The sequence below is a fragment of the Chinchilla lanigera genome, unplaced genomic scaffold (assembly GCF_000276665.1).
Source record: "Chinchilla lanigera isolate Chin_1 unplaced genomic scaffold, ChiLan1.0 scaffold00163, whole genome shotgun sequence".
Classification (NCBI taxonomy): domain Eukaryota; kingdom Metazoa; phylum Chordata; class Mammalia; order Rodentia; family Chinchillidae; genus Chinchilla; species Chinchilla lanigera.
The window spans coordinates 973,203-1,000,545 of NW_004955564.1; the positions used below are offsets into that span (position 1 = coordinate 973,203).

At 44.3% G+C, this 27,343-nt stretch overlaps 1 protein-coding gene across 2 annotated transcripts in view; it reads right to left on the reverse strand.

Annotated features, from left to right (window-relative positions):
- The window catches only part of Cdh13 (cadherin 13), a 1,142,761-nt gene that overhangs the window by 566,083 nt on the left and 549,335 nt on the right, over positions 1-27,343 (reverse strand). For both annotated transcript variants that reach the window (XM_005413239.1, XM_013509197.1), the window contains one exon: positions 6,474-6,590. In XM_005413239.1, coding sequence (XP_005413296.1) covers positions 6,474-6,590 — 117 coding nt within the window. The remainder of the gene's footprint in view (positions 1-6,473; positions 6,591-27,343) is intronic.

Below are 27,343 nucleotides of genomic sequence, written 5' to 3' on the forward strand. Positions count from 1 at the left end.
ATGTTTTATCATTAATTAAACGTTCCAGAAGGAGTGCAATACTTGCTAATGGTGAATATAGCTTTTATTAGACAACAAATATAAGCTAGAATCGACTCTATTCAGTTATGAATATTTTCATTTCAGTGGAATTAAACTATCATCTATGTATGATTAAATTCAAAAATACAAGCAAGCATATTCTCTATCTCCATCTTTGTCTCCCTGTCTCTGCTTGCATGGACAAGCATGTATGCACATGTGCATGCACATACGCACACACACACACACACACAAGTGCACACACAAAATCTCATCAATATCAAATCTTTCACAATCTGGTAAGGATGCTTATATGGCCTAACATAATGGTCGGCTGCCAAGTTATTTAACTGGTGGTCTCATTGCCATAGAAGAAAATTAAAATTGGTTGGAAATATCCAGACTGATCATATAATGGTCTATTAAATCCATTCTGACAACAAAGCCAGCCATGATCATTTTAATTAATCAGTTATGAGTGAATGCTTGTCTGACCAGCCACAGATGTGGCTAGAATTCAAGGAAAATGCGACTGGAGTATCTCTACATGTTAAGCGCTGAGCCAGGCCACTACACTTAATAAATGATGCTTCATTGAAGGTAAGAAAAGTACGAAAGGAAATATGTATCTGCTCAAAACATATCATCAAAGAGGTACAATTAATGTTTAAAAGAGACAAAACAACACTTCTGTGGAGGGATTGTATTAGAGACAGGTTTTTGATCATTACTAGCCAATAAAATACAGTGAGAGCCATATGAGTAAGTTTCAATGTCTGGAAGCCACCTTTTTAGACTAGAAAAAGAAACCTATGACGTTGATTTTAATCATGCCAATATTTTTATTTCAATATGGAACCAATGTGAAACTTATTAATGAATATTTCCCATTCTTTGTGTGCTTGTGTGTGTACTGTTTTTGAAATCTAGTGTATATATTACACTCATAGGATATCTTAATTTGGACACTGTATTTTTCAGGAAAAAGGCTAATCTGCATATGTATTGAAATTACACTTGAAAAGGTGGATTCCCATGCCCAGTTGTCTCAATAGTTAAATCAAACCTGAGGTTTCAAGCTCAAATTAAAATGATTCGAGAATGTAAAATCTAGTTCCTGGGTTATGCTACCCACATTCCAAGTAGTCCCTGGCCATTCACGGTCCATGGTCCCTGCCCTGGAGGTGTAGAGTGGAGCTCTCTGCAGAGAAGAGTGCGATCTAGGAATGTAAACACAGCAGAGTGTGGCAAACAAGGCCGAAGAGCGTATGTCCAGGAAGATGGCAGAGTTTAAGAAGACATGGAGGCGCTGGGGATTTAGCTCAGCGGTACAGCACCTGCCTGGCAAGTGCGAGATCATGAGTTCGAATCCCAGTACCGGAAAAAACAAGCAAACAAACATCAAAGAAGACATGGAGATACAAAAGCATGTGTATAACTGGCATATTTGTAATCTGAATATAGAAATAAAGTGTGATGTTCATTTCAAGAAGAATCCTGAGCACTGAGGCTCTGGGCTTCTTGGGTAACCTGTGTTCTAGTTTCCCTCCTATATTCTAAAGTCTTGGTAAGTTTCAGTTATTGAATAAAACAGCTAGCTGCCTAAAATGGGGGAAACGAAATTGATGAACATTTTTGAAGAGAACATGTAGACTTGGATAAAGGGTGTGGAGCCAGAGATGTAAAAGGGGACAGGGAGCCACGGGATGGAGCAGGACTCGCCAGGGATCTGCCTTTCAGCAGGAGGGTGAGAAGGGGTGGTGCTGGGGATTCAGTCTCAGCTTCTAGTCCAGCTCCCAAGGATGTACCTTGGTGTCCAGTGCATGGGTTCTCAAAGATGCAAACGACATTAAGTGAGCAAAGCAAATTCAGTTCCAAGGCAATCAGCCCTCCGCTGCCCGATTGCCCAGGGAGGCGTAAGTGGGAGGTATGGAGTGTGGGGACGTGGGGAAACCTCTCAGTACACCGCAGGTCCACACCTCTGTGGCTGCTGAGGAACTGCTGTAAATTACCTTCACATATGACTCACATTCATGACACAATCAAAGCAGAGTCCCGGTTGAGTGATTTCCATGATTTGTTCTAATGATCTATGTTGATTCCCTTTATGAAGAGCACATGGTCCAATTACATATTTCTTCCATCCTGGGTTAAGGATGTCCTTCTAAATGCCCATTGTGCCAATTTATAGGCACATAAAAAAGGATTTTCAGTAAAATGTACTTTCATTGGTTTTGATGAAAAGGGTTTGTGATGAAAGTAGAATCTCTAATAAGCATTTCATAAATGACTTGTCTTTCAAATTTAATATAAAACAGAATAAAATACATCTCCCAAAGACCTCCATGCCATCATACAGAGTTAAAGTCCCCTGTTCTCAATCAATCAGGCCCAAGAACTCAAAAAATCTGGAAAGATGCAATCAAATATTTATCGTCAGACATTGTTAAGGCTGATAAATTATGTATGACCCAAATTTTTAAATAGTCACACTTTGATGGGGGAGAGGAAAAGTGCACGTAAGGAACAGTACACATCTCTCCAGTATGCACAATTCCAGCTTCCCAGTTCTGTCCAGAATTCAGAAATAGTAAGGAACTCACAGGTCTGGGGAAGAGCGCTCAGGACTGAATGTTCTAGCCTTGCTTCAGAATCACTTCATGAAGAGATTTTCTAGGACAGAAGGTATCTTGGGAAAGAGCAATACCAGGAGGAAAACTTGGTTTCTTAGGGCTGGGTGTGTTGGGGCTGTTTCCCAGAAGTTTGTAGGGTCATTCCTCTCCTGCACTCCCAATTGGCTGGTTAAGCAAACAGTAGTGAAAGAGAATGTCAGGGTTGTAGTATGACTCCCTCTGATGACCAGAAATCACCCCTGAATTCTAGTAATCTAGTTACTTATCATCTAATTATTTGGCAGATAGATAAATTATGCATCAGCCAAGACTTTATCTCATCCCTTGAGCTGCCTGCACGGCTTCCTGTGGATATCAGTTCTACATGCCACAGACCACGGAAGGGACCCAGAGGGGTTTGTTCACCTCAGTATCTGGCTTTTGATGTCTTTATCTTTTCGTATACAGAATTCTTTTCGCTAAAGGAATTTAGGTTGTGATAAAACATGACCAAAAAGAAGAGAGAAAAAAAATGGAAAGAAAGTCAAAAATAGATAGCCTCCATTCATCCTTTTGAAATGCAACACACACAAAAAAAGAAAAGGGTTTTGGTACCACCATGCCAACTCCTATATCATATATGGTAATCTTAAATTTGATTAAGTTTAATTTTTCACTATCACTTTATTATGAAATTCAGAAATCTAAAGAAAAATTGGAGGAATTTTACAGCAAGCACCTCCGTGCCCATAATGAAATTTTACCATTAACATTTTTGTGTACTTTATCATATATCAACATATATCCACTAGTCTACACCCCATGACTCTTATCTTTTGGTGCACATTGAAGAATTATACTCCATTTTAATGCTCCTTTAAAGAGAGAAATTGCCGGCAAGATATTTCATTCCACGGAGGAGTGGGTTGCACGTGGAGATTGGGTGGTGCAGCCACCGTGCATACAGGGTAGGAGACTCTGAAATCTCAGAGGTGCCTGGATGCTTCCTCTGCTATTAATCAGCTGGCTGATTGTGGACAGATTGCCCCTCGGAATCCTGTTGCCCTACTGTAGATGTTGGAAGACTATCCTCATGGAGTTGTTGTTATGGGAATTCAATACAATAAATGGCAAGTGCTTAGCAAAGGGCCTGATAAACAATGAACAGATGTTGGCATCTCCCTGTCCGTTATCCTACAAGATCAAGGATCCTGTCTGTTTCCTTCACCACTAAGCTCCTAGTTCCCCACACAGTGCCTTATAAATAGCAGATACTGAGCATATGATTGTTAACATGAAGTGGGCTGAATTTCTGAGATTTTTCTTCCTGGAGCAGAGCAAGTATTTATTCATGAAGAGAAGCAAGTATAGTGGGCTGCAAAGGTGCACAGTATTAGAAAGTCAGTCCAGGAACTGAGGTGGAGCAGAGAATGAGACAAAGAGAAAAAAACCTAGAATGCAGTGCAAGCTATTTATAACATGTTTAGGGATGGAGCAGGATCCATCAGTCCCCTGACCCCATGCCCTGGACTACACCATTGCAGTGCATACCACTTGTAGCTGCTACATGGCATCTCTTTGCCCAAAGGCTCCCCTTCAAACTAGATGGGTGGTATACCTGAGCCCAGAGCACAGCCCAAGCTAGGTAAGCGGGAGGGTTTATACAATAAGAACAGCTCTCAACCAGTGACCGCCAACAAGATGGTCTCTGTACCATCCTTCCTCTAGAACTGAGTCAAAATGAACCTCTGTTCTTTATAAGATTCCCTGTCTCAGGTATTATATTAGAGTCTGAAATGCAATTCTCCACAAACATGTGGGGATAGGTCCTCAAAGCCGTATGGACTCCAGTGCCTTGGCCAGTGGAATGCTTGCTCCAGGAAAATCCAGACAGAAACCTGGTCACAGGGCATAGGGCTGTCCATAGGAGCAAGGTGCATCAGTCCAGCTCTGTCCATTTGAACAGCTCTGCTTCCCTTTGTGTCTTATTCTGGACCTCCAAATAGGTTTTGGTAAATGAAAATCGAATTTGGCATGGCAGTAGTTTGAAGTATTTAGTGATCTCCAGGATAATGGACTGTTGCTACTTCTCATTTCCAAGGGAAGTAGACTTCTTAGAGCCCAAGTCCCCCCCACCTCTTATCCAGACCACCACAAAAACCATATCATAGTGGGTCTCTTCGCTCCCATTCCTCTCTTCCACTCTGTTCCCCGAATCACTCTACCAGCCAGAAGAATTTCTCCCCTGGGGATAGCTGCTGGAAATCTCTGGCTGCAGCTGTGCTGAAAGCCGCTCTTCCCCACATCTCTGGGTTGACTTCAGCTTCCATACTTTCCTCTTGCTGACTGTGTTGGGCTCACAGAGAGTGGCCCCCCAAATACACTCCATTTTCCTCATCTTCAGGCCTTTGGACTTGCACTTCCTCTGCCAGGGTGCTGTGCGTCCAGATGACCCCATGGTGGTCGCTGTCTCATCCTCCTTAAATGTCACGTGTTCAGACCAGCCAGCAGGCATCTGTGTGAGGGTTCCCTCCTCCCTCTCTCACTGCCCGGTCCTGCCATTTGCACCTTTTCTCATACCACCGTGTTTCTGTTTTTCACAGTATTAGTCATACTCTGTAATTCTCCTGTTTATTTATTTACTTATGGCAACATTAGAACACAAGCTGTATTGTCTATGCGTTCATAGCTATGTTCACCCAGCCCCAAGGTTGGAGTGTGGCACACAACACGTACCCACTGCATTTCTACCTACTCCGTGAATCAACAGGCCAACAGCAGCAGCCACTGAGATCACTTGTTTAACTAGTCATCAATATTCAAATTCCAAGTTTAGGAAAGATGCAAAATGGTGAAAATTTGATTTTTCATGTTGTCTTCCTCATGAGGAGAGGAGGTACTTAGTATTAATGTGTTTCACAGGAGGTCATTGTCATGGACAGAAACAGACGAAACCAAGCCAGGATGGAGTCATTCATGTCAAATGCCACACAACTAAAGTGCACTTTAAAACAGGCCAGTTTTCCAAACAGCAGGAGATTATTAGTGACCAATCATAAGTGACCCCATCTATCTGACTCAGTGGGTCAAGGAAGTTCTCTCTGCTTTAATTCTATAAAATAAGTAACTTTGAAATGACTGGTCCATTTCTTGTTCCATATTTAGCCATTTCTTTATTTTGCACCGACCCCATCTGCCCAGCTCAACAGAGCAGCTTTCCATTTCATAGAAAGGATGCAGCTAGAATCTCTAATAATGACCAACTCATTCATTAAGCTCAATTTGTTGAAATGTTTTCTGACATAAGGTAACATCAGTATTAAGGCCAATTTAACAATGACTATTCAACTTATAACTTCCTAGGAAAGATGTTTTGACTCGTGTAACCATGTTTCTAGATAACATGTCTCGGTCACCTTGATCTGGTCTGGGTTTTAGAAAGGTGGCAGAGTGCTGTTCCTGGTTCTCAACATATGAAAACTATGACCTCAGTAAAGACACCTCACCTGTCAACATGCTGCTGTCTTAATGTATCCTGTGTGACACCAACTTTAAAGACAGTTTAGTTCCTAACGCATAACCTTCTGCTGGATCCGTTCAGCTTCACTTTCTACCAAATAGATTTCCAAATCGTGATAGTCAAGGTGTTTTTACTTTCCTTTCTCATTCCTTTTTTTTTTTGGATGATCTTTCGAAATTATTTTCTTGCCAAAATCATTTTGGCCTCTTACACAGGGATCAAAGCCAGTCTTGGCTGGACACCAAGACAGATAGCTTGCCTTGCATATACTTGTCCTTTAATAAAAACATGCTTTGCTGCTTGTCATGTGCCGGACTTACCCTGCCAGCGTCTCTTGGGAAGGGTTGTCTCTGATTCTCTGGAATTAGAATTGGTGATACCACAATGGACCTCTTTTGTCTTGGGATAGGAGAAGTTCTTGCAAATTTAAATATATCCTAAAAGAGGAAACAAAATCACCTGATTAAAATCTCCCAAGGCAGTGTGTATTAGTCTGCTCTGAAAGACAGCTCCTTTGTTGTGAAAGTACACAGCTGTTTGGACATTGTCAATTTTATTTTATCAAATCTCATTAGTGTTACCAAGTACGTTGTTAGAATCATACTAAAGCTGATATCATGACTCACAATGACTCTCATTAAGCTATTAAATCCCAACTTCTGAATCATTCTATTCACAGTGTCACTCCTGATTTATACATCCTCCCATGCTGACATAGTACCGTTCTTAATCTGCCGTGGGAGTAGATTATTTATTCACCTGGTCAGTAACCCAGGGACTTGCTTGATGTCAAAGTGACTCCTGTCATGGACGACTGGACAGTCCCTTAGACGCACAAATGAACGGGGACCAAGGGGCAATCACAGAGCTCTAAACCAAGCCAGACCTTCTGGAGACGTGCAGTCAGTGGTTTCCCAGGGGCATGTGCTGTAATTAGGGGGGCAAGTTTTGGAATGGACTCCCCTGGATATATTTTTTAACTGTAATCATTAGGGTCACACTTTCAGGGATTTTGTCCTATCTGCAACTCACATGTTCAATTAAATAAAAGTATTCAACAAAGAAAAGATTTAACATTTTAAATAAAGTATCTGTATCACATTTATGTAAAAAAAAGGAAACATAAAAATAAGTATAATAGAGACCAAATTATATTATTATATTTGAGCTAGAGACTGTCATGTTAGAACGAAAGCTTCTTGTTTTGGAAGGGCAGTAAGGAGGGCTGGAGGGGGCATTAACACCAAGAGGAGAACTTTCCTTGACCTGATCAGAAGCTTGAAGGAAAATTGAAATCAGAGTATAATTTTCATATATAAACCATATAATATCACACACTATTGAAAATCACCTTCCATATCATCGCAAGGAAGCACCTTGACCTTCAGACAGTAGGCTTCTTTTGAAATCGTGGGGTAAATAATAATACCACCACTAGCCCCTGGGCCCATAAAAGTGTGCATGTAATTATAGCTTGAAAAAAAGAGTACATAAGGCAAGTCAAACAGGAAACAAAACCAGCCAAGGCTCTGAATGCTTCTATAAAATAATCACTCTTGTGCTGGGAGTATACACAAATAACACCACTGTAGAAAACAGCCGGGTGATATTTATTTATTACGAGCCTTACAAATGTGTACATCCCTGCTGTAAGCTCACTAAATGAATATATGCAAATAAGAAACTCAGAAGAATAATAACCATATTATTAAAGATGTTCAGTGAGTCATGATTTGTAAAGGACAAAAAGGAAGAAGAGTTTTAAATGCCCAAAAGCAAAGACAAGGTTAAACACGGGTCCCTACAGAGGAGTCATCTGTGGGTAAGGCGGCTGGGAAGGCCACGCTCCAACTCCGCTGCTTTCCCCGTCTCCACCACAGACTGCTGTAATGACACTGTGCTAACCGTGTGTTGGCTAACGTGGCTGGCACTTGGAATATATCAACTCTAATACTGTACCAAGCCTACCAAGAAAATTGTAGCCCTCCTTAACTAAAGCAGGAAATTCAGAGGCATCATGATTATTTAAGAGTTGCCCCCATTTACCCAGTCGGCAGAGGGAATATATAGGATGAAATATATAGGGAAATATGGACTACCTGCTGGATACTTTCTATTTTATACAAACTGTTCTTCTACATTGGGTATAGAAGCATATCAAAATCTCAGTAAAAGAGCCAAAATAAAAGACTATTTGTCTCTAAGAAGACAATAGACTCAACTTGCAGACAAAACCAGAAAATTGAGATTTATATATGTAAAATCAGTGAAAAGAAGAAACAGAAAAGATAAAACCAACCAACCAACAAAAAACCTAACCAACCAAAACAAAGCAATACAAAACAAACCCTACCCAATTCGACCCAAAAAGCAGCATAGACAAAGTCAGAGTAGAACAGAAAATAAGAAAACAATGGAAATAGAGCAAGTTGTTTTATACAAAGCTGACTCATAACGTCTAGGGAGGGTCTGTGGTTTGTTAGGGGATGGCAAAAGAATCGGAAATATGTAAAATATGTGCAAGATATGAATCTCATTTACAGTAAAAAAAAACTGGGAGCCTCAGATGAGCAAATGTCTCTGAGAGCGCTCTGAAAAGATCTGAAGTCCCATGCAAATGTAAGGGACTGGGGATTCAGCTCTACAACGAGCCCACAGAGACCTCGGTTCATTACGACAGCGTATGTGTAAATGTGTCCCAAGTAATGAAACAGCATACTGCATCGCCCACAACAAACTTCCGATTGCTTGCAGCAGATAGCTTTCCTGTGCTTTCTGGACTGAACGGGTGGCATTTTTGTCCTCAGGATGCACATGTGGGCAGGTCTCTGAGCCCCATGCCTACCCCATGTCTTTCTAGACTGCAGCATCTGTCCTAGTTCCCCCAGGATGCCATGGGCAGGGCGGCAAGCACAGCAGTGTTGGCCTGGATCCACAATACCCAGGGAAAGCAGCAGAAGGCTCTGACCCTCAGGAAGCGCATCTAGAAGGGACAGGTGCGTGGGGTGGGTGGCTGAGGGTAGCTTGCTCCATGAGCATGTGGCTCTCCAGGCATTTCTAGAGAGCAGAAGGGACAGGAGTCCTTCTGCCTCCCACTCTTAACTCCGGGCCTCACGTTGGGAAGAATGTCACTGCCTATCTGTCCATGGTTGTGTGTGTCCAGGACCAGGCCTCTGCCTCTGTCTTTGTGACTTACATATCTGCAATTTCGCTATGCTGTGGCTGTGTCTGCCTGTCACCGGGTCTTGCCCATGTGGCTGTCTGCGCACTCTGAAGCCATGTGCTCTGTGTAACTGGGGCCACAAAGGAGCTATGGACCCTGACTTGACTGACAACCCTAAATCATAGGCAGATCTAGGTGCATGAATGTGACCATGTTTATGTGCAACAATCTATGTGTATTTGTGTGTGTGTGTGTGCACCTGTGTGTGTCTGTTCTTCCATCTTGAGAAATCACTAAAGCCAGCAAGCCGAGGCTGTCACTGTAGGGACAGACAAAAGCAGTGGGGATGAAACCAATGGGAGTGAGTCCAGACGTGCTTCTCAAAGGTGGAAGAGCGGAGGCTGGGAGAGGGGGCTGGGGATCAGGGTAGAGGGGAGTGGGAGCACAGATGCACACACTGGGAGAGAGGCGGAGAGGAAGACAAAATCGTAGCCCCCTGCGCAAGAGCAGCTGCAGGGACTGGGGAGGCAGACACCACTCAGATTCCAAGGAGAGAGAAAAGGGAGAGACTCAACCATGCTCCTGGGTTCCAAACAGCCTGCCAGGGCCAGGAAAGGCTGGTGAGGAAAGGAGGAGCCAGCTGGTGATGGCCTTCCAGAGAGGAAGGGGCACAGCCACAGGGCGTAGGATGGTGCAGGGAGCACCTGAGGTCTGGCCAGCGCCTGGTGGCTGAGGACCTTCGAAGAGCAGCTTTAAGAGTGTGTTGTTGACAAGGATCAGAGGAGGAGAAGAGATGTGAGGACTTGGGTAGAAAGCAAAGGGGAGAAAAGGTATGGTTTGTGGATAAAAAAGGAGATAGGGAAGGGGCTGGGAATGGAGCTGAGGCTGTGACTGCGGAAAGATTCAGAGGGACCCAGGAGAAACAGTGGAGGAGGAGGAACAGGAGGAGAAGGAGAAGGAGGAGGGGTGGAAGAAGGAGGAAGAAGAGGAGGCAGAGGAAGAGGAGGAGGATGGAGAGGACAGGAGCAGCGTGAGGGGTGAGCTCTGCAGCAACAGAGGGCCTGAGCCCTCCAAGTCCTCCGGGCACCAGAATGAAAGGGGAAAGTGCACAGGGGTGTGGTATGTGCCCTCTACCTAGCAGCCCAGTGAAGCCTGGTTCTTACCCATGGAGGACAGACAGAGAGCATGTAGAAGTGAGGGTGAGCCGCTCTGGCCCTTCAGGAGTGAGTCCTTTGGCTGTGGGTGGCCTGAAGCCAGATCTTAAACACAGACACATGTGTACTCAGCTGCTTCCAGATTTCCAGGGTCAGATTTCCAGGCACGCAGACATCAAATATTCTCTGTCATATCAAATGCAAGCTCTCACACAAGCGTGGGCTTATACACGTGTGTATGCGCACATGCACTCACAAGCCCATGCACACACAGACACACACCACACTCACACATCACAGGCATGCAGCACCCCTTCCCCAAGACCACATGCATCCCCAGGCTGGCCGTGTGGATCCCATGGGATACTCTTGAGGCCAGGCCAGTCCCTGGATGGTGACCTTCTGCAGGACCATCCTGGGCTGGCAGTAGCCCTATGTCTGCAGGATGACTATCTCCCCTCCTTACACCCCTCCATCTCTTAAGGCCCTTGCCCTTCTGCCTTTGGGTACTGTGGTTTGCAGCCTCACTTGCCTACTCCCTGCTTCTGGCACTCAGGAGAAACCAGAAAAGAGTTAGAGGCAAGTACCAGGCTACCTGGAGGCGTTACACCACACAGCCTGGAGGACTGAGTGAGACACACAGGGGGACCCTGACACTGTGAGGGACAAGAGTGGACCTGCGGTGGGAGGGGAGAGGGGGCAAGGGAAGGAAGGAGGCAGGAATACATGAGGAGTGAGAGAAAGGGAAAGATTTATATTCACTGATACATTTATTCAAAAAACATCAACCGAGTCCTATTCTGGGAACCTGGGAGAGTGCAGTGCATAACAGAACAACTTCCTGCCCTCCCTGAGCTTCCAGTCAGAGGGAGGAGATGAAGATGCATAGAGGAAAAGAGCAACAGGTAGTAGAGGGGCGGGGTGAGAGCTTTGGGAGGAGAAGACCAGGAAAAGAGCCACCAAGAAGGTGGCCTTGGAGGCTAAAGAGGGAACGGGCATGGCCCCGCTGCAGAACAGCAGGGCTTGGCCTGAGTCCAGGCAAGGCGTGAGCGGGAAGGACAGGGTCAGGCCCGATGAGAGGAATTCCGATCCTGTGTAGCTGCGCAGACCACTGCGAGGGCTTTGGCTTTCACGGCGCATGAGGGGTGGGCTGCGGGGAGTGCTGAGCTACGGAGCGACAGCTGCTGTGCGGGCAGATTAAAGGAAGCAAGGAAGGCTGGGACATCTGCTGTCTTGCTTATCTTTCCCAACTGCGTCCGGCCAGAGCACACAGGCTCCTCCTAAAATGTTCATCTAAGCACTTGACTTGTGTGAGAGAGAACTGGAGTCAACTTTCCCCAGCCGGAACCCCTCTGACCTATGATATTTTAAATATTGAAGTATAATTATAGCGTATAATCCACCCATTTGAGGTGTGCAGTACAATGCAATTCTTGGGCAGCCTGGAAGCTACTTTCTGTCCTTACGTCCTTGCCTTCTCTGCCCGTAGCGATCATATAACACCTTCCTGCCATATTTCATGGACTCTGTCTCTTTCCACTGCGGTGTGAGGACTGGGAAGCAGCAGCACCCAAGGACTCTGAGGGGTGCGGAGCCTCCAGCGGGGACCATGCTCAGAGTCTTCCCCCGGCTGGGTCCCGGGCGGAGGCCGCTACCACAGCCAGGGCTACTTCCCCTCAGTCGGCCTCCCACATGCTGCCGACCCTGCTCCCCAGCAGGTGACGGGCCACATGCGGAGACCTCTCCCAGAAATCCTCCTGCACACAGATCTGCGAACCACAAAGCCCGCCCCAGGGGGCTCACAATGATGTATCTGAGCAGCGAGGAGAACTACATCGCAAGGGGTCCCCCCACGAGAGGGGGAGAGGAAGGTGTCTGGTCCGGACCGGCATCCCCAGTGGGGACCTCCTCCAGGGCCCGGCTTCTCCCTACACAGCCCGCTGAGGCATGCTGCCACCCTGGTGCAGTGACACTGAGGGGACAGCTTGGCTCTCTGTTCACCTGAGCACAAAGCCGGAAGCAGCTCGGCCTGGCTGGCCCCTGTCCGAGAGTCTGCCCAAGCCACACGCAAACAGTAAAGGAGCAGCCAGGGACTACGCAGACCCTGGCTCCCTACCCTCTTGTGCTGCCATTTCCTATCTTTATACTGTGTAATAAGTGAGAGGGAAAAACCACAAACAGGAGTCACAGCTCCTCTCGTACGGGCTTAATTTTTGCGCCAAGACTGGTAGAAGCACAAGCATCCCTCTCTCTAAAGGGCAAGGAGCTAAGAGAGGGCAGAGGAAGGAAAAACTCCAGAGGCCAGGCCAGCCGGTTGTGCATGGCCTCGAGGTCAAGAAAAGAAGGTCATGTTTGTTTCCAAGGCAGCTGGAATCATTGCTGACTCCATGCAATGTTTCGATGCTTTGAGTTTGGCTTGTTTCTGAGGCTTTTTCCTGCGGGGAGTTTGAAGCTTAGATCCCATCCTCAAGACTCATAATGACACAACTGGTTTTTTGACCTTCCTAGCCTCAAGACTTCCTTGACATCCTCACCAGGTCCGATGGAGGAAATGTTTATTTATTACTTGCCGGGTACAGTGCTGGGCATGTTCTATCATCTCGTTTACACTTAACAACTCACAGGCCGAACCATCATGGCTGTTTTTCTGAGGTTCAAGAGCATAGGACATGCTTCCAAAGTCCCTTAGCTCCTCAACCTCTATGTCTCCAGATCTCCCTCTGTAAACATGGGACTGTACTCCTCTCTAGGTTTGGTGCCAGAGACCCCCTTGACAAGGTCCAGGTCTCTGCCTATAGCAAGAGTCTTTTAGCCCAGTTAACTCCTGTGTAAGAGAATCACAGCCATAACATCGTGGAGGGGAGATAGCGAATCTCAGCCCCTGCTTAATAGGAGCAGCTACTTAGGCTGAGCAGGGACAGTTTAATTATCTACAAATTTCTGCAAATGAGTGGACCTACATAGGTCAATCCACAGTGTATTCCATCGTCCAGCTAACTGCATCACATGGAGTTTGGGAACGTTAGGAGGAGGGTTCTGGGTTACTCCGGTCACATTTTGCATGCAATCCCATGTGTAGTTCGATCAACTTTGCTCTACTTGAGGTGAGACGTAAAGTTTGTGTTGTTATCTCCTAGTGCTGATGTTTACCTGCTTAAGGAAGCAATAGTCAACAAATACCAAATTTCTGGAGCAAGTTTAAGAGGTTGGACGGCAAAGACATTCAGCTTATTTCATTTCCTACTACCCATTTTCCCAATATTCTGGAGGCTAAATGTCAGCCAAGCTGAGTCATCGCCGTTGGTTTACCGGACAGAGTTCTGCTGCCAATAAAATGAGGTGACATGGAAATTGCCCGTTAGTGTCACGTGGCGTCCCACGGCAGGACACCGGGAGCACAGGCAGGATGCGGGACCTGTGCTCGCCAGGCAGGCTCTTGTGCCTCTAAACTATATCCCTGGCTCCGGGAACTAATTTTAAAGTTGAGGGGCAGGGAGTTTGTTGGCTGAGGCTCTCATGGGACAGGATGAAACCCTCTGCGGATGTAAACGATGCCATCTGCTTTTCTAGGGCTACTGTTATTAAACTGGGAGATGGGCACAGGCCACGGTCACCCGTCTCCAGGCAGGCATTCTTTCTAGATGTGTTCACAGCCCATACGCGAAACAACATCTCCAATAATGAAAGTCAGATTTGGGGGATTTTAGGGATGGCCAACCCCAAATTAAACAATATCTTTTCACGGGAGGTTCAATATCACAGCATCCTGAATACTGAGCACCCAGGGAGGATCACATCCCCCATGCCACGGTTTTGATCATTTTTCTGTTTTGCCTGTTTAAGGCAGAAAAGAAACTAAGTAGTTAATGTTGAAAGGAAGTCACTGGTTTCATCAGGGGATCTGAAATGAGGGTGGTTCTCATCCGCCATCTTGCCGGGTGCTGTGCTAGGCACGTTCGATCATCTCATTTGCACTGAACAGCTCACACGCAGAGCCATCATGGCTGTTTTTCTGAGGTTCAAGAATATAGGAGATCTAAAAACACTCCCTGTCCCCTCATTAATGCGGTGTATGCGCCCCTTGCTAATGGATACAGCCCCCAGTGTAACTAAGGCCAGGAAGAGCCAGCAGGCTTAGCTCCCAATGATGTCTCTGGCATTAGGTGACATCCCTGTCCTGCCTCTCATGTCAGCTACCACAGTGCCATCTGACTGAGGAGCCTTCACCATGATGCCCCCCCCCCACCGGACCTTCCTCTTTCACCTGCTTGGCCCCCACCCATCCCTCTACTCACAGCTCAAGCACCATTTCAGGGCTCTTTCCTCTCTTTACTTGTGGAGAGCCTTATACCTTGTGCTTTCGACCTAGAAACTTGTCCCAGCTTGTGATTACAAGTTTGTTTAGTGCCATTATTTTACCAGTGTCTACCTTCCACATACACTGAGCAGCTCCATAAGGGCAGCCTATAGCAGGCATCCAGAAATATTTTTTAAATATTAAATAGGTCATGGGTTTAACACAGTGTCTAGCGCACAGCATTTGTGTTTGATAAATAAGTTAATAGGATGTCTGTGTGTCTACTCTGATTTGCTCCTTAACATGAACGTATTCTTTGTGACAACAATAAAATCCCAACATTAGTTTGAATTCTTTCCTCCTGCGAAGCTCAAATGTTTATAAGGCAAGTGAATCCATAGAAAGTTTTCTTTCTCTTATGCTGAAACCTGCTTCATGGGACTGGTTTAGTTTCCTGGAGTTCCTTGAATGAAGTCTTTCTTTCTTGTATGATGAGTTAGCTCCTGGAGGTGAGCCAGCTGTGATTCCCGAGCAGTGGCTCTCAGATTCCTTGTGTATCCTTTCCTCTACACTGAACACCACCCATTCCCAGAGTCATCTGTACCAGGCACGGATTCACAGCCACTGCAATTTGTAAGTTGCGCTTACAGATCCTCTTCAAACACCCCCTGAGTCATCTTTGTAGTCTAATCTACTCACTACAAAGTTGGAAGAAAGACACGTAAAAAGTAAAACAAACAGATGAAAAACAAAGTACACAATTCTTGTAAAGTTCTGACATGGGGGCCATTCATGCTTCAAAGATAAAATTTTTAAAATAAAATAATGTTACCCTTTATAGCCTGTAAGGATTCATGCTCTGTAAGTAATTTAACATTTATAACTCTATCACAAGGAATCATCAATATAATATATGTCCATATGTAATTTACTTTTAAGGGTAATTGGCATAATATGGGCAAAAGAAAAATAAAAGGAAGTTACCACAACACCCACCAGGAAGAAACAAAGCGTTAAACAGACTGTCTTTTCTGGCCATTTCTGTTAACTCCCATAAATACTAAACACACACTCATTCTTAAAAAAAAAGAAAGAAAACTACATGTGTGTACACACACTACAGAGACCTATACATTACTAGCCACCAGGAAGACCTTCCTCTGTCTCACTGTCACTGTCTCTGTCTTGTTGGCTTGCCCTGGGGCAGGTGGAGTGGCAGGTGGGCAAAGCCTGGTTCCTAGGAGCGTTCAGTGCGGCTCCCTGCCAGTGCAGTTAGTTGGCTCTTATCTCCTGCTTTGTAGAGTGGTGAGTCTGCCCTAAACAAGCCACAGACCAAACACGTAGCAGTTGCATCTATGAGCAAATGAAAGAAAACAGTTAATGAAGATGCACAGGAGGAAAGCTTGAGAAGACCCAGAGATAGATAAAATGAATAAGCACAGCAAAGCAGAGACATTACAAGTCAATGTTTATCAAAATGGCAGAATGCTGGAAAACTCTTCCGCAAACTCAATTTTACCAAAATTACATGTGTATGGGCCAGTTTTTATATACGCTGATATTTAAGGGGCAAGAGTTGTTCATGTCCTTCATATAACAGAGTGGCTAAGAGCCACACTTAATGTGCATGAGATAAAGGCAAGCAAGACTGGATGCACAACAGGAGAGAAGTTCATACAGTTTGTCTTTGCTTCTTTTTCTCTGTAGGACTTAGAGAGTCCACACAATTACAAAACTACAAAATAGGGAGAAGAGTTTTTTTAATGAATGCTGGTTGAAGTCAGGTTTATGAGGGTTTACTGATGTGGTCTCAGTTTTCATGATAGCCTGCAGCAGTGCCTGTCTGTGTCCAATTTTACCTCCACTCCCAGTCCTTGCCGGATGCTCTGACCAGATGTGAATTTGATCACACCACTCCCTGTGTTAAAGCACTTGCTCACCTGGTGTCGCCTCTCAATTGAAATGACTTCCATGACCCCATTCTGCCTAACCTTCAGAAACTTGCTGCCATGGGAGCTACACTCCAGCAGGGAGATCAAGGACCTTCCTGCGATTCCTCAAACACACCGTGTGTCCCTTCTTTGTTTCCTGCATGTCGCTAACACCTCCACATTCTATCTGTTCTCCAGGAAGACTTCTCTACTCACTCTGCTAAATTCAGTAACCTTTGTTTCCCTCTAGATTCCCACAGCACACTGGACATTCTTCCATCATGCCGCTGTCCTGTCTTCTTACACAACTACAAGCTTATTTAAGCCAGGTCGCACTGCTTATCATTTCCGTATATTTTTAGTACTTATTTGTCCAGATATTTTTGGTCATAGTTTACGGACCAGGCACCATGGTACTTGCCAGGTGGTAAGCAAAACAGGAAAAGTCCCAGCTCCCTAGTGAAAGAAAGAAGCCAATTAAACAAATTGTTGCAAGTAACTCTGGGTGTTTGAAAGCAGTACAGGTATATTCAACAATCTGAAACTGTGACTCTGAAGTTTCTGTGTGGTGGGACCGAGGGTCAGTGACATGATCTGAACGGAGTGTTTGAAGTGATTTTGCCTGGTATACAGTAGAGACAAGTACGGTCACTAGTTGGGTGGCTCCGCAGGAAGCCACTACTTTCTGGAATAAATGAGTTAGGTAACTGATCTCAGAGGGACGAGGGAATGCATCTGGATAAAGGGAAGCAGGAGGAGCCTGGGTCCCAGGCCTGGGCCATACCAGGAGAGAAGGCAGAGGCAAGAAATAACCGGAAACAGAAGAGCTGGGCAGGAGGTGGCTCCAGGAGGCCCAGGAGAGCCTTGTTCTGAACCCTAAAGGGCACCAGAAGCCTCTGAGTGGCTTTCTACAAAAGTCTAGGAACTGCCCTTGTCTTTGACCCTTTCCTGTTGGAATGGGGGGGATCCCTGAAGAAAAATATTCTTAAACAGTCTTTGTTTCCCACTGCTTGTTATCTGCATTCAGCCCCATATTTGAAAAGCTCAACTTCAAAAATAAAACACAAGTATAATAGCAACAAATAATGACCCTTCAGATTTTACCATTGTCTCTAAAATGTCAACTGATTCACGTTTGAACTGCTACTTAAACAGTAAAACAAAAGCACAGGCCTTGGAGATGAAAATTTTACCAAACTACATGGCTAAGACACAACTCCCTCTGAAATATTTCATGAAGCTACCAGGAGCATTAACAACACAAATCAGTGTGTGCTAGTTTCACTGGAGGTGAAAAATGTTTTAAACATATTTAGATTCTTTAGTCAGAAGTCCGTTCAGCCACGTGTGACGGTGATGAGAATATAATGGATACAATTTCCCTCTGTCTGCTCTGGCACTGATAAAATATTCATGTTAAATAGCTACTTCTGAGCACCTGGGGGCACCTTGCTGCGCTTTACAGATGGGCTTGTTTTTCTAATCTGTGTGCGGGCTCCTGCCCCTCAGCTGTATTAGTCTGAGTGTGTGTTCTAGATGCGAGAACACGGAGCCCAGTGACTCTGCTGGCCTCTTCCGCATGAGCTCATCAACGTGCAACTGCCCTTTGAAGAAAGTCCCGTTACAAAAGCCGCCCTCGGAAAAATAATTCTTTACAATACAGTGGGTATTTATGGGATGTTTACTTCCCTTGTGGAAGTTTCACAATGAATGACACATGACTGTCTACAGCCTCCTCAAACTGGGTTCCTAAATGGGAACTGAGAATGCTGTCCTCCCCAACCACCGCTGCCCACACTGGAGGGTCTCAGGTGTGGAGGGGTCAGACGCTTACATCATAGAAGCAGATCCCCTGGTATCCACCATGCTGTAATCCAACTGAGTTTCTAGCTCCTCTAGAGTCTACCTAGGGGATCTCCCCTGGATTCAACCTCTTCTTACCCAACTTCCTCCAATGATCATCACCGTGCGCCTGCTCTACTGCAGCACCCTTGAACGACTCCATGACACTTTGTTCCCATTTCATACATAAGGCCACTAGCTAGGAGAATTGCATCAACCTGGATTCAACATTCTCAGCCTGGACTTCCCAGAGCACCCTCTGAGATAAGGATGTGAGAACAAGTAGCTCATTTTGATAGCTCATCCCAGGAAGCTGTCATGGTTGGAGAATGGAGAAGTCAGACAGGGAAGGAAGGCAGCTAATGAAGGGAGCGCGAATGAGCAAGTTGCCAACTGAACCTTCTAGGAGTCAGTGGAGAGCACAGTGAGAGGAGCAAGGGAGGTGGAGGATTTACATGCCAGTTCCCACTGGCCATTTATTGAAGGCTCCCCCTGTTTATTCACTGGGCATACGATTGGGCAAAGAGATGCAGAACTGGCAGTTGGAAGTTGACCTCATGTGCTTTAATGGCAAAGCCAAAGGATGCATGAGTGGAGCAGTGTCACTATTCTATCTAACGGTGTTGCTCCTTTGCAGTCATTGGTGCCCTCTGAGGCCATCAGCACACCATCGGTTTTCTGTTTCATAGCCAAGATCTTAACTATACACCCAAGGAGGGGAAGGAAGACAGGGACAGAGACAAAGATAGACAAAGAGGAGGGGCAGTCAGAGGACAGAATGAATGACATAAGTGTGAACAAACTTAATCCCCAATTCCACTCAATAAGCAAATGTGACAGAAACAATACACAGTGATAGACAAAATTTGGCTGTTCCCTCAGCATTTAGCTCTGAGCCTCTCAGATTGTGAGTGCTTATCTCAGAGGACTTCAGCGGTTAGTTTCAGGAACTCGCATATTTTTCAGAGAAAATGCAAACTATCTTCTCTGGTGTTAAGTGGAGCAAAGGGATTTTCCCCATGCTGGAAATAAGATGGCAATGCTAGTCTTCGTGGAGACAGCACATCAGTTTCCAAAGTGGATTTTCCTCAAAATTAATTAATTCACTGGACAAATATTTACTAAGCACATACTATTTGCCAAACTCTTTCTGTAACGGAAGAGTGACTCACTACTACCACTTATAACAAAGCTCTCTCCTTTCCAACATTCCCTGGTTTCTCTGGAAAGTTGGGGCTCTACAGCAGTCTTAACTACCTTCACAGCCGCTTCTCTGTTATGTGACTGGAACCTCACTCCTGAGGCAAAGCTAGGGAATAATAAAAAAAAAGAATCAGAGAAACCTGCCATCAGTGGTCTCACATTTCAGGTTTTAACTTCTGTCCATAACTCACCCATCCCTGTGGGATTCAGTTTTCACAGTTTCCACAGTGTGCAAGGATGTGCTCTTGAGTGCATGTGTCCAAAGTTTTTGGCTAAGTCTAACGTCTGGACTATAGTGGGTGACACTGGTATGTCAGATCACACTTCATTTTAAAAACTTCTTTTTTTCCTAACTCTAAATAGAATAGTTTTATTTTAGAAGATATATTAATATACAGAAGAAAGAGAAATTTTATTCACAATCCTGTATCAGACAAACAAGAATATTTTACTCCTTTTAGGTTTTCACATACTTTTTTTACATTATGAAGATCAGAGGGTCTGAATAATTCCACATTTTGTTTTTGAACCTATTGACACATTCTGTGTTCTTCCCATTCATGTTGCAAATTCTGTAAACATAATTTTAGTAGTTGTTCAATGAAACGTATTAAACTCTTCCCTGGTTGTTATAGTCATGTTTACCTGACTCCAATTGTTTGTTATTATAAATAAAATATAAATAAGATAGCAGTATATATAAAGTTTATTTGCTTGCTTGTTTCTTCTCTAGAGGGGATTCCTTAGAATGGATTAGTAGAAGTGTAATTGCTGGGTCAAAGGTCCTATAACATATTGCTAAACCATCAGTCACCACTGGAACTGATTTCATCCTGCCAATGCAACAAGTCTGTCTGATCATAACTTAAAGATGGCATGGCCTATCGGGACACTGTGGCTTCATTTGAACGCCCTGAAAGTGTACGTAAGACAAAATTCAGTCTCTGAATCTGGTCTACTTTCGAGACCCTTGCTCCTCCTGCTTTTGTTTACTTGTTTGTTTTTGGTTAACTTCTTGAGGTCCAGGCTGCACACGCTTAAATTAGAAAGCTATTTCCTGCACTGGCTGCAAAATCAAGTGCTCCTTTTGTCCACCCAACTTTAAAATATCCTCTATATAGCTGAAATTCAAGATTATTTTGTTTAGGAAGTTATTTTTCAATATTTATCCCAGATTTTCCCTTTTCTGCCCCTGTATATTTCTTCCTTTTCAGATACTCCTCCCATGAACCTCCAGTCCTATTCCTCATTCTCCTTTTTTGAAGACATTTTAATTAAGACACCAGGGTTATGTTAACCTACTTAGGCAATAATCTCTCTTTTATGTAGCTTTTTTCAGTGAATTCCCGGTTCAGCAAAGTGTCTTTCATTACACGCCTGCTCCGTCTCTCTCTCCTCCCTTTGTTCTGCTTTTTGCTGGATTACAGATCCTCATATTTTAATTCAGCTCCAACCCTCGATCCCACACTATGCAGTTTACATGAATAAATTCGTCTTCTCAATGATGTGTGCAGTGTCGCATATCTCCCCACGTCATTGATTACTGCGTCCTTTGAAGGTTCAGAGGTACATCAGATCTACCATGAAAAAGGCAAGAAAGAAAAAAGCAGGAAACACATTTGATATTCTTCAACATCTGAGCTTTCCCTGGGCCCAGTGGTTTGATGTCAGGATGGTGAAGCAACTGCTTAAAGAAGAGGAGAGTGTGTGATAAATATTCAATTGCCATGTAATACTCATTCTTCCTTAAAAGACAGAAGAATCAGGCTACTCCTTCGCAATCAGGGTTGGCAAATACAAAAACCATTTCATAATGGAGCTCAGAAAATCTACTGTGGGACCAAGAGAGCGTCCCAGTTCTTCCGTGAAGTTGCTCCACAGGAAGGGACTGTTCTGTTTCATTTCTTTTCCAGTATTTCTTCATACTGAAGTCTGTTTTACCAGCAGGAAAGTACCATTGAAAATCAATGAGTTCCGGAGCACGAGAAAGAAATTTTTTGAGCACTTGCTATAAATTAGGTACTAGGTCTTGCAAACACTTTTCTCCTTGAACACTTGCACAGTCTGTGATACAGTCTCACTATGCCTCCATGTTACAGAGGGGCAAACTGAGGCCCGGGAGAGTTAAAGACTTTCCCCAGGGAACTGCTTGCAGTGAGTGGAGGAGCCATGACTGGAACCTAAGCTATTACACTTGGAGCCTGGGCTGTTATCCACCCCACCTCCTGCTCCTGCAAGGGCTTTTTCTACATAAAGATTTTAATTACCAGATTACTAAAAGGATTTTATTTGAGATCTTTCCCAGTTAAAACTACATGTCACATTTGTCATTTGTCCAGTTAGTAAGCACATCTTCAAAATATATTCAGAATTTGGATATCCCTCACCCCCTGCCCCTCTCCAGCGGCCCCACCCCTGCCCAAGCTAACATTATCTTTTGCCTGGATCACAGCACAGTCCTCCTAATGGGTGCCTGGCTTCCGGCCTCGCCCCTACTTTCTCCACACACCCCCAACCCCAGAAGCCAGAGTCGTCATCGTGTTAAAACATGAACTGAGCAACATCTACTGGGACCTCCTCAGACTGCAGCAAAACTGGTGTAGTAGCCTACGCTGTGTAACGTAAGCTGCCTTGTTACTCAAGCTCTCCTGGGCCTCTCTCACTCAGCCCAGCTGCGGTAGCATCCAGGGCACACCAGGAACCCACCCCGCCCTTGCACTTGCCGGTCCCCCTGCTTGCTGTGTTCCTCCCTACCTGTCTACACACTTGCTGCATTACTTTCCCAAGTGACTAAAACAATACAAATTTAGTGTGCTATAGTGTTTGCTGTATTACAATGGCCCAGAACAATCTCATTAGGCGAGAATCCAGGCGTGGGCAGGGCTGCTTCCTTCTGGAGGCTTTGGAAGAGGGCCCACCCCCTTTTCTAGATGCCACCCGCACTCCTGCTTCACAGTCCCTTCCTCCATCTTTACAGCCAGTGGGATATCTTTCCATCTCCCTCTGGCTCTGGCTTTTTTCTCTGGCTGATAAGCTGCTTGTGATTCCATTAAGCCCAAGAGGACAGTTCAGGATAATCCCCCAATCTCAACGTCCTTAGTTTAACCACATTTCCCTTGCCGTGACAGGCAACATATTGATAGGGATCAAGGACTACGATGCAGGCACCTTTGGGATCCCTTATCTCCCACTATAGTAGCTCTTTCATTTATTCAGATTAAAGACTCCTCCCACTCTATAGGGCCTGCCCTCACCACTCTACATGGTGTTTCTAGAACATTTACCCCTAAAACTTTATACCCCTTCTGTGCTTTTTTTCTCTTTGCAATATAAAGATTCCACATACTCCACATATATTTATTTTATCTATCATTTTTTCTTCTACTAGACTGTAATCACTATGAATGCAAGGATTCTGTTAGATTTCCTCAACTGTATCCCAGGCCTACCTCCTGGCATTTAGTAGGTGCTCAATAAATACTGTCTTTGTGGAATACCTTAATTCAGGTCCTCTGTCATGAGCTGAAATATAAAGGGTCTTCATCATATTAGGAGAAGAAAAATGAGAAAGACTTTACTCAGCCATGATTCTCTGTGTACCTATTATGTGACTTCTATTAGTTAAATGGTGCGTGAAATAAAAAATTGTATCAGAGGAGGTATCAGGTTGCCATTTCTTGTGGTGAAGGTTGTGTACTGCACAAAAGCCCTGGGGAGAGGCGGATGAGGGCTGACATTCACTGTTTTCTGCAGCCATACGCCCATGGGGACTGGGTCCCCCAGGGGAATGGCCAATTCTCATTCCTAGGAAGGGACTGGCTCGCATATTTCACTCTGCTCCGAGCCATGAGCTAGCCCTTAGTTCTTATTCCAGTGGGGCACTGAAGCTTATTAGACAAAGCATGACGAGGCCAGAGGGAGAGGAAGACCCCAGAGGAGGGTGAGAGAGAAAAACTGTTTCAGATACAGCGAATGGGAAAGAGGACTCTAGGACCATTGGTTTCCATCCAGGAATATAAGTTGAGCTCAGTCTCCGCCTGCCTTAGAGACACATCTCGGACTGGAAGCTGACGCACTTGGTTTATGTCTGCCTCTAAACCCGTGTCATGTGGCATTAGGAAATCCACTACCTGCTCTGAGAATTTCCTGTGAAGTGGGAGAGATGATTCTGCCCACACAGTGATGTCTGCCCGGACCTCAATATCCAAAATTGCACCATCGCTCCAATACCTCTTATTTCCCTGCTGTTTTATCAGTGTCCATATCATAGCCGTCTAAAACAGAACATATTTACTCACTCCTGCCCCTGTCTTCCTGCACCAGCACAGAGCCGTAAGGCTGGGATTCGACTTTTGTCTTTCTCCTTGGCCATCCTAACCCCAGTAAACCAGAGCAGTGCTTGGCACCTGGTTTGTGCTCAAACATCATATGAATTGAATGAGTGATAAATTAATCTAGTTGAGGAGGCAAAACGAGGCTGTGTGGAGCAATAACATCCATTGAGATGCTAAACTGTGTTTACCGACTGTTAGCGGAAACCCAGATTGCGGGTGAATGATGGGACGGTGGGCTGAATGCTAGCTAACTTGCCTTGCAGGGCAGCTTGGCTGGTGACGATGGACACAGTGGCAACTCCCAGGTAGAAGGAATCCAGGGACAACCATACCAGCATCTTACACTTCCTAAGTACTGCCCACACAGCAGGCACTACGCGAAGCGCTTTCCAAGTGTTCTCCACACATTGCTTCCTTTAATATTCAAAGCAGCGTTTCAGCAGTTACCCCTGCCAGCTTCTTCATGCGCAAAAAGCTGCTGAGACACAGGGGGGTAGCTGCGAAGTTAAAAGAAACAAAGGTTTGGAAGACCAGCCGGTGTGGTGCTATCATTTTAAAGATTAGAAATAATGTAAGAAAAGTACCTGGCTTCTAGAAGGCTCCCACTCAGTAATGCCTGCCATTGTCTCAGCCATAGGTAGGGTAGAAAGAGTATACCAAGAATACTAGTGTTCCTTTGTTTCTTTCTTCTGCTGGCTGGGCTGTTACCTAACATAAACATGCTTGTGTCCGCCCTCCCTTTCAGCTGCAGGAGTTTCTGTCTACTGGGAGACACCCTGGGTAATACTGGAGAGTAGTAGTTCGTTAGTTCACTGCAGTGACTGCATAGATGTCTCCACTCTAGGATTATGGACATTTTCCATTAGTGCTAATCACAGCACCTAGGCCAGAGGCAGGGAGACCCGACAGGAGGTCATCACCTTGAAAGTAGTAGCTTCTGTGTCTGTGAAAGAGTATCGTGCTTCCCCGCTTAACATGGAATATTTAAAACAGAGGTGGCTTCAGCTTGTCAGTATATTGTTGTGGGTGTACTTGGCTGTTATTTTCTATAAAAGACAACTTAGAATGGTGACTGAGGGTATGACTGTCAATCTGATGGCCTGTATTCCAATCCTAGCTCTGCCTATCCTTAGTAATATGCTATATCATTATTCCACTACTCTGTGGTACAGTTTTAACATGTGTAGAGTGGGAACTATAAAGCTGCCTACATCATGAGGTTGTCACGGGTATAGAAGTGTATGTACATATCCAATAGCTAACACCTAAAAAGCATCAGCTCTTAAGCACTTACACTTTGTAGTTTAATATATACATATTATACATTTACCTTAGAACAATATCTTATGTGTCTTAGAACCTAGATCTTACATATATTAGGGCAGTATGTTTATATATGTGTATGCATATGTATCTACCCACATATGCTGTACTTGTATATGTAGCACTCCTCAACTGCTAAGTATTGTTTTTCTTTTAGTGTCTATTCTATAATGATGCTACTTCTTCACCTGTTGAGATGGTTATCTCTGGCTCTAACAAGAAACTACCAGTTTCATGATTGAAATCTTTCCAGGGCTCAAGTCTCTGTTTTAATGTTCTTTTGAGTCATTTTCAGAATGTTTATTATAATTAAATTGCTTAAAACAATTAAAAAACAAGACAAAAAACCTTCAAGAGCTGCTAGGGAAAAAGGAAACATGACACACCGAGGAACAAAGGTAAGAACAACGGCAGATGTCTCATTACAAGTAATGCAAATCAGAAGACAGTGGAGCAAACCTCTAAATATTCAAAGGAAAAACAAAGCCTGTCAGCTCAGAGTTCTACACCCTGTGAAAATATCTGCCAATATTGAAGATAAAAAAGAGTTTATCAGTTACACAAAGCTGGAATAAATGTATCACCAGAAAAATTTCACTTTGAGATGTTAAATAGTCCTTCCACAAAAAAGAAAATGATATCAGATGGAAAAATGGCTCCTCAAAGGAATAAGGAGCAGAAGAGATGGGGGAAATAGGACATTTTCTTACTTTTAAAATATGTCTTCAAAAGGTAATTGATTATTTAAAAGCAGAACTAATAACGATATACAGTCTGTAATATATGATGGATCAAAATACTTAAGAGCAATAACAGAAAGCCTGGGCAACAGGAAATGAAAGGATACTGTTAGGAGATTTTTAAATTGTATGTGAGGGCCGGGGATATAGCTCAGTGGCACAGTGCCTGCCTGGCAAGCATGAGGCCATGAGTTCAATTCCTGGTATCAGGAAAAAAAAAATCATATGTGAGGTGATGGAATATTATTTGAAAGAAACACTGTAAAATAGTTTTTAATAAGTGAAAGATGCATACCGGAAGTGCTGAAAATACCAATAGATTGAGGACAAAGAAATTTCCTGTAGGCCATGCTCTTCAGCTTGGTGCCGAAGATTTCTTGCCACTGTTGTATACCAGCTCCCACAGACCAGAGCTATGTCTCACCTGCGACCCTGCCATCTCATTTTATTACATGCCATCCAGATATCTTTCTAGACCAGACATCGTGAAAAACGATTTCTCTGAACTTGCCTTGAAGGTAGCACGTGATAGGCACTCAGTGGATATTTGTGGCAAGAAGAAATGAACAAATATTCTTTGCCTATAGTGTGGCCTTCTCTGTCCTCTGAATCTGATATTTAAGGACTTCCAAAGTTGGATCTCTGACTTCTAATTTCCTTTATCTATTCAGACCATCTGCTTTAGAACAAATGATGCTACATATTCTTTGCCAAGCAGGTTTTATGTTTTCCTGCTTATCTTACCCTTGTATCATCCATTTCATCTGCATGCTTTTCTCACAGAGACTCCAAAGATGCCACTTCCTCCCAGGAGTCTTTCTTTGTCATCCCAGTCAGAAAAATTGTGGAAGTTAGGGAGGTAGAAGTTATCAGCCAGGCATCCGGGTTGTCCCTGGCAACCATGGACTGCTAGCTGTACCAGTGAGATCATCCTTAGATCCCTGCCCTGCTGGCTTTGCTGCAGTTGTGTGTAGTTCATTATTCTCTAGACTTTGAGCATGTCTACATTGACTTCATGAATTTCCATCTTGCAAAGTCTTATTTTAAAAAAGAAGAGTTACGTATGGCAGCAGTCACATAATCTTGAACTTCTAGGTCTTTTCTAAGGATTACAAAGGGCAAAGCTCCTGGGGCAAGATCAGCATTGTAACATCTTAAAATCACCGGTGATTATTTCAATGCCAGGAAGTGTACATTCTTAGG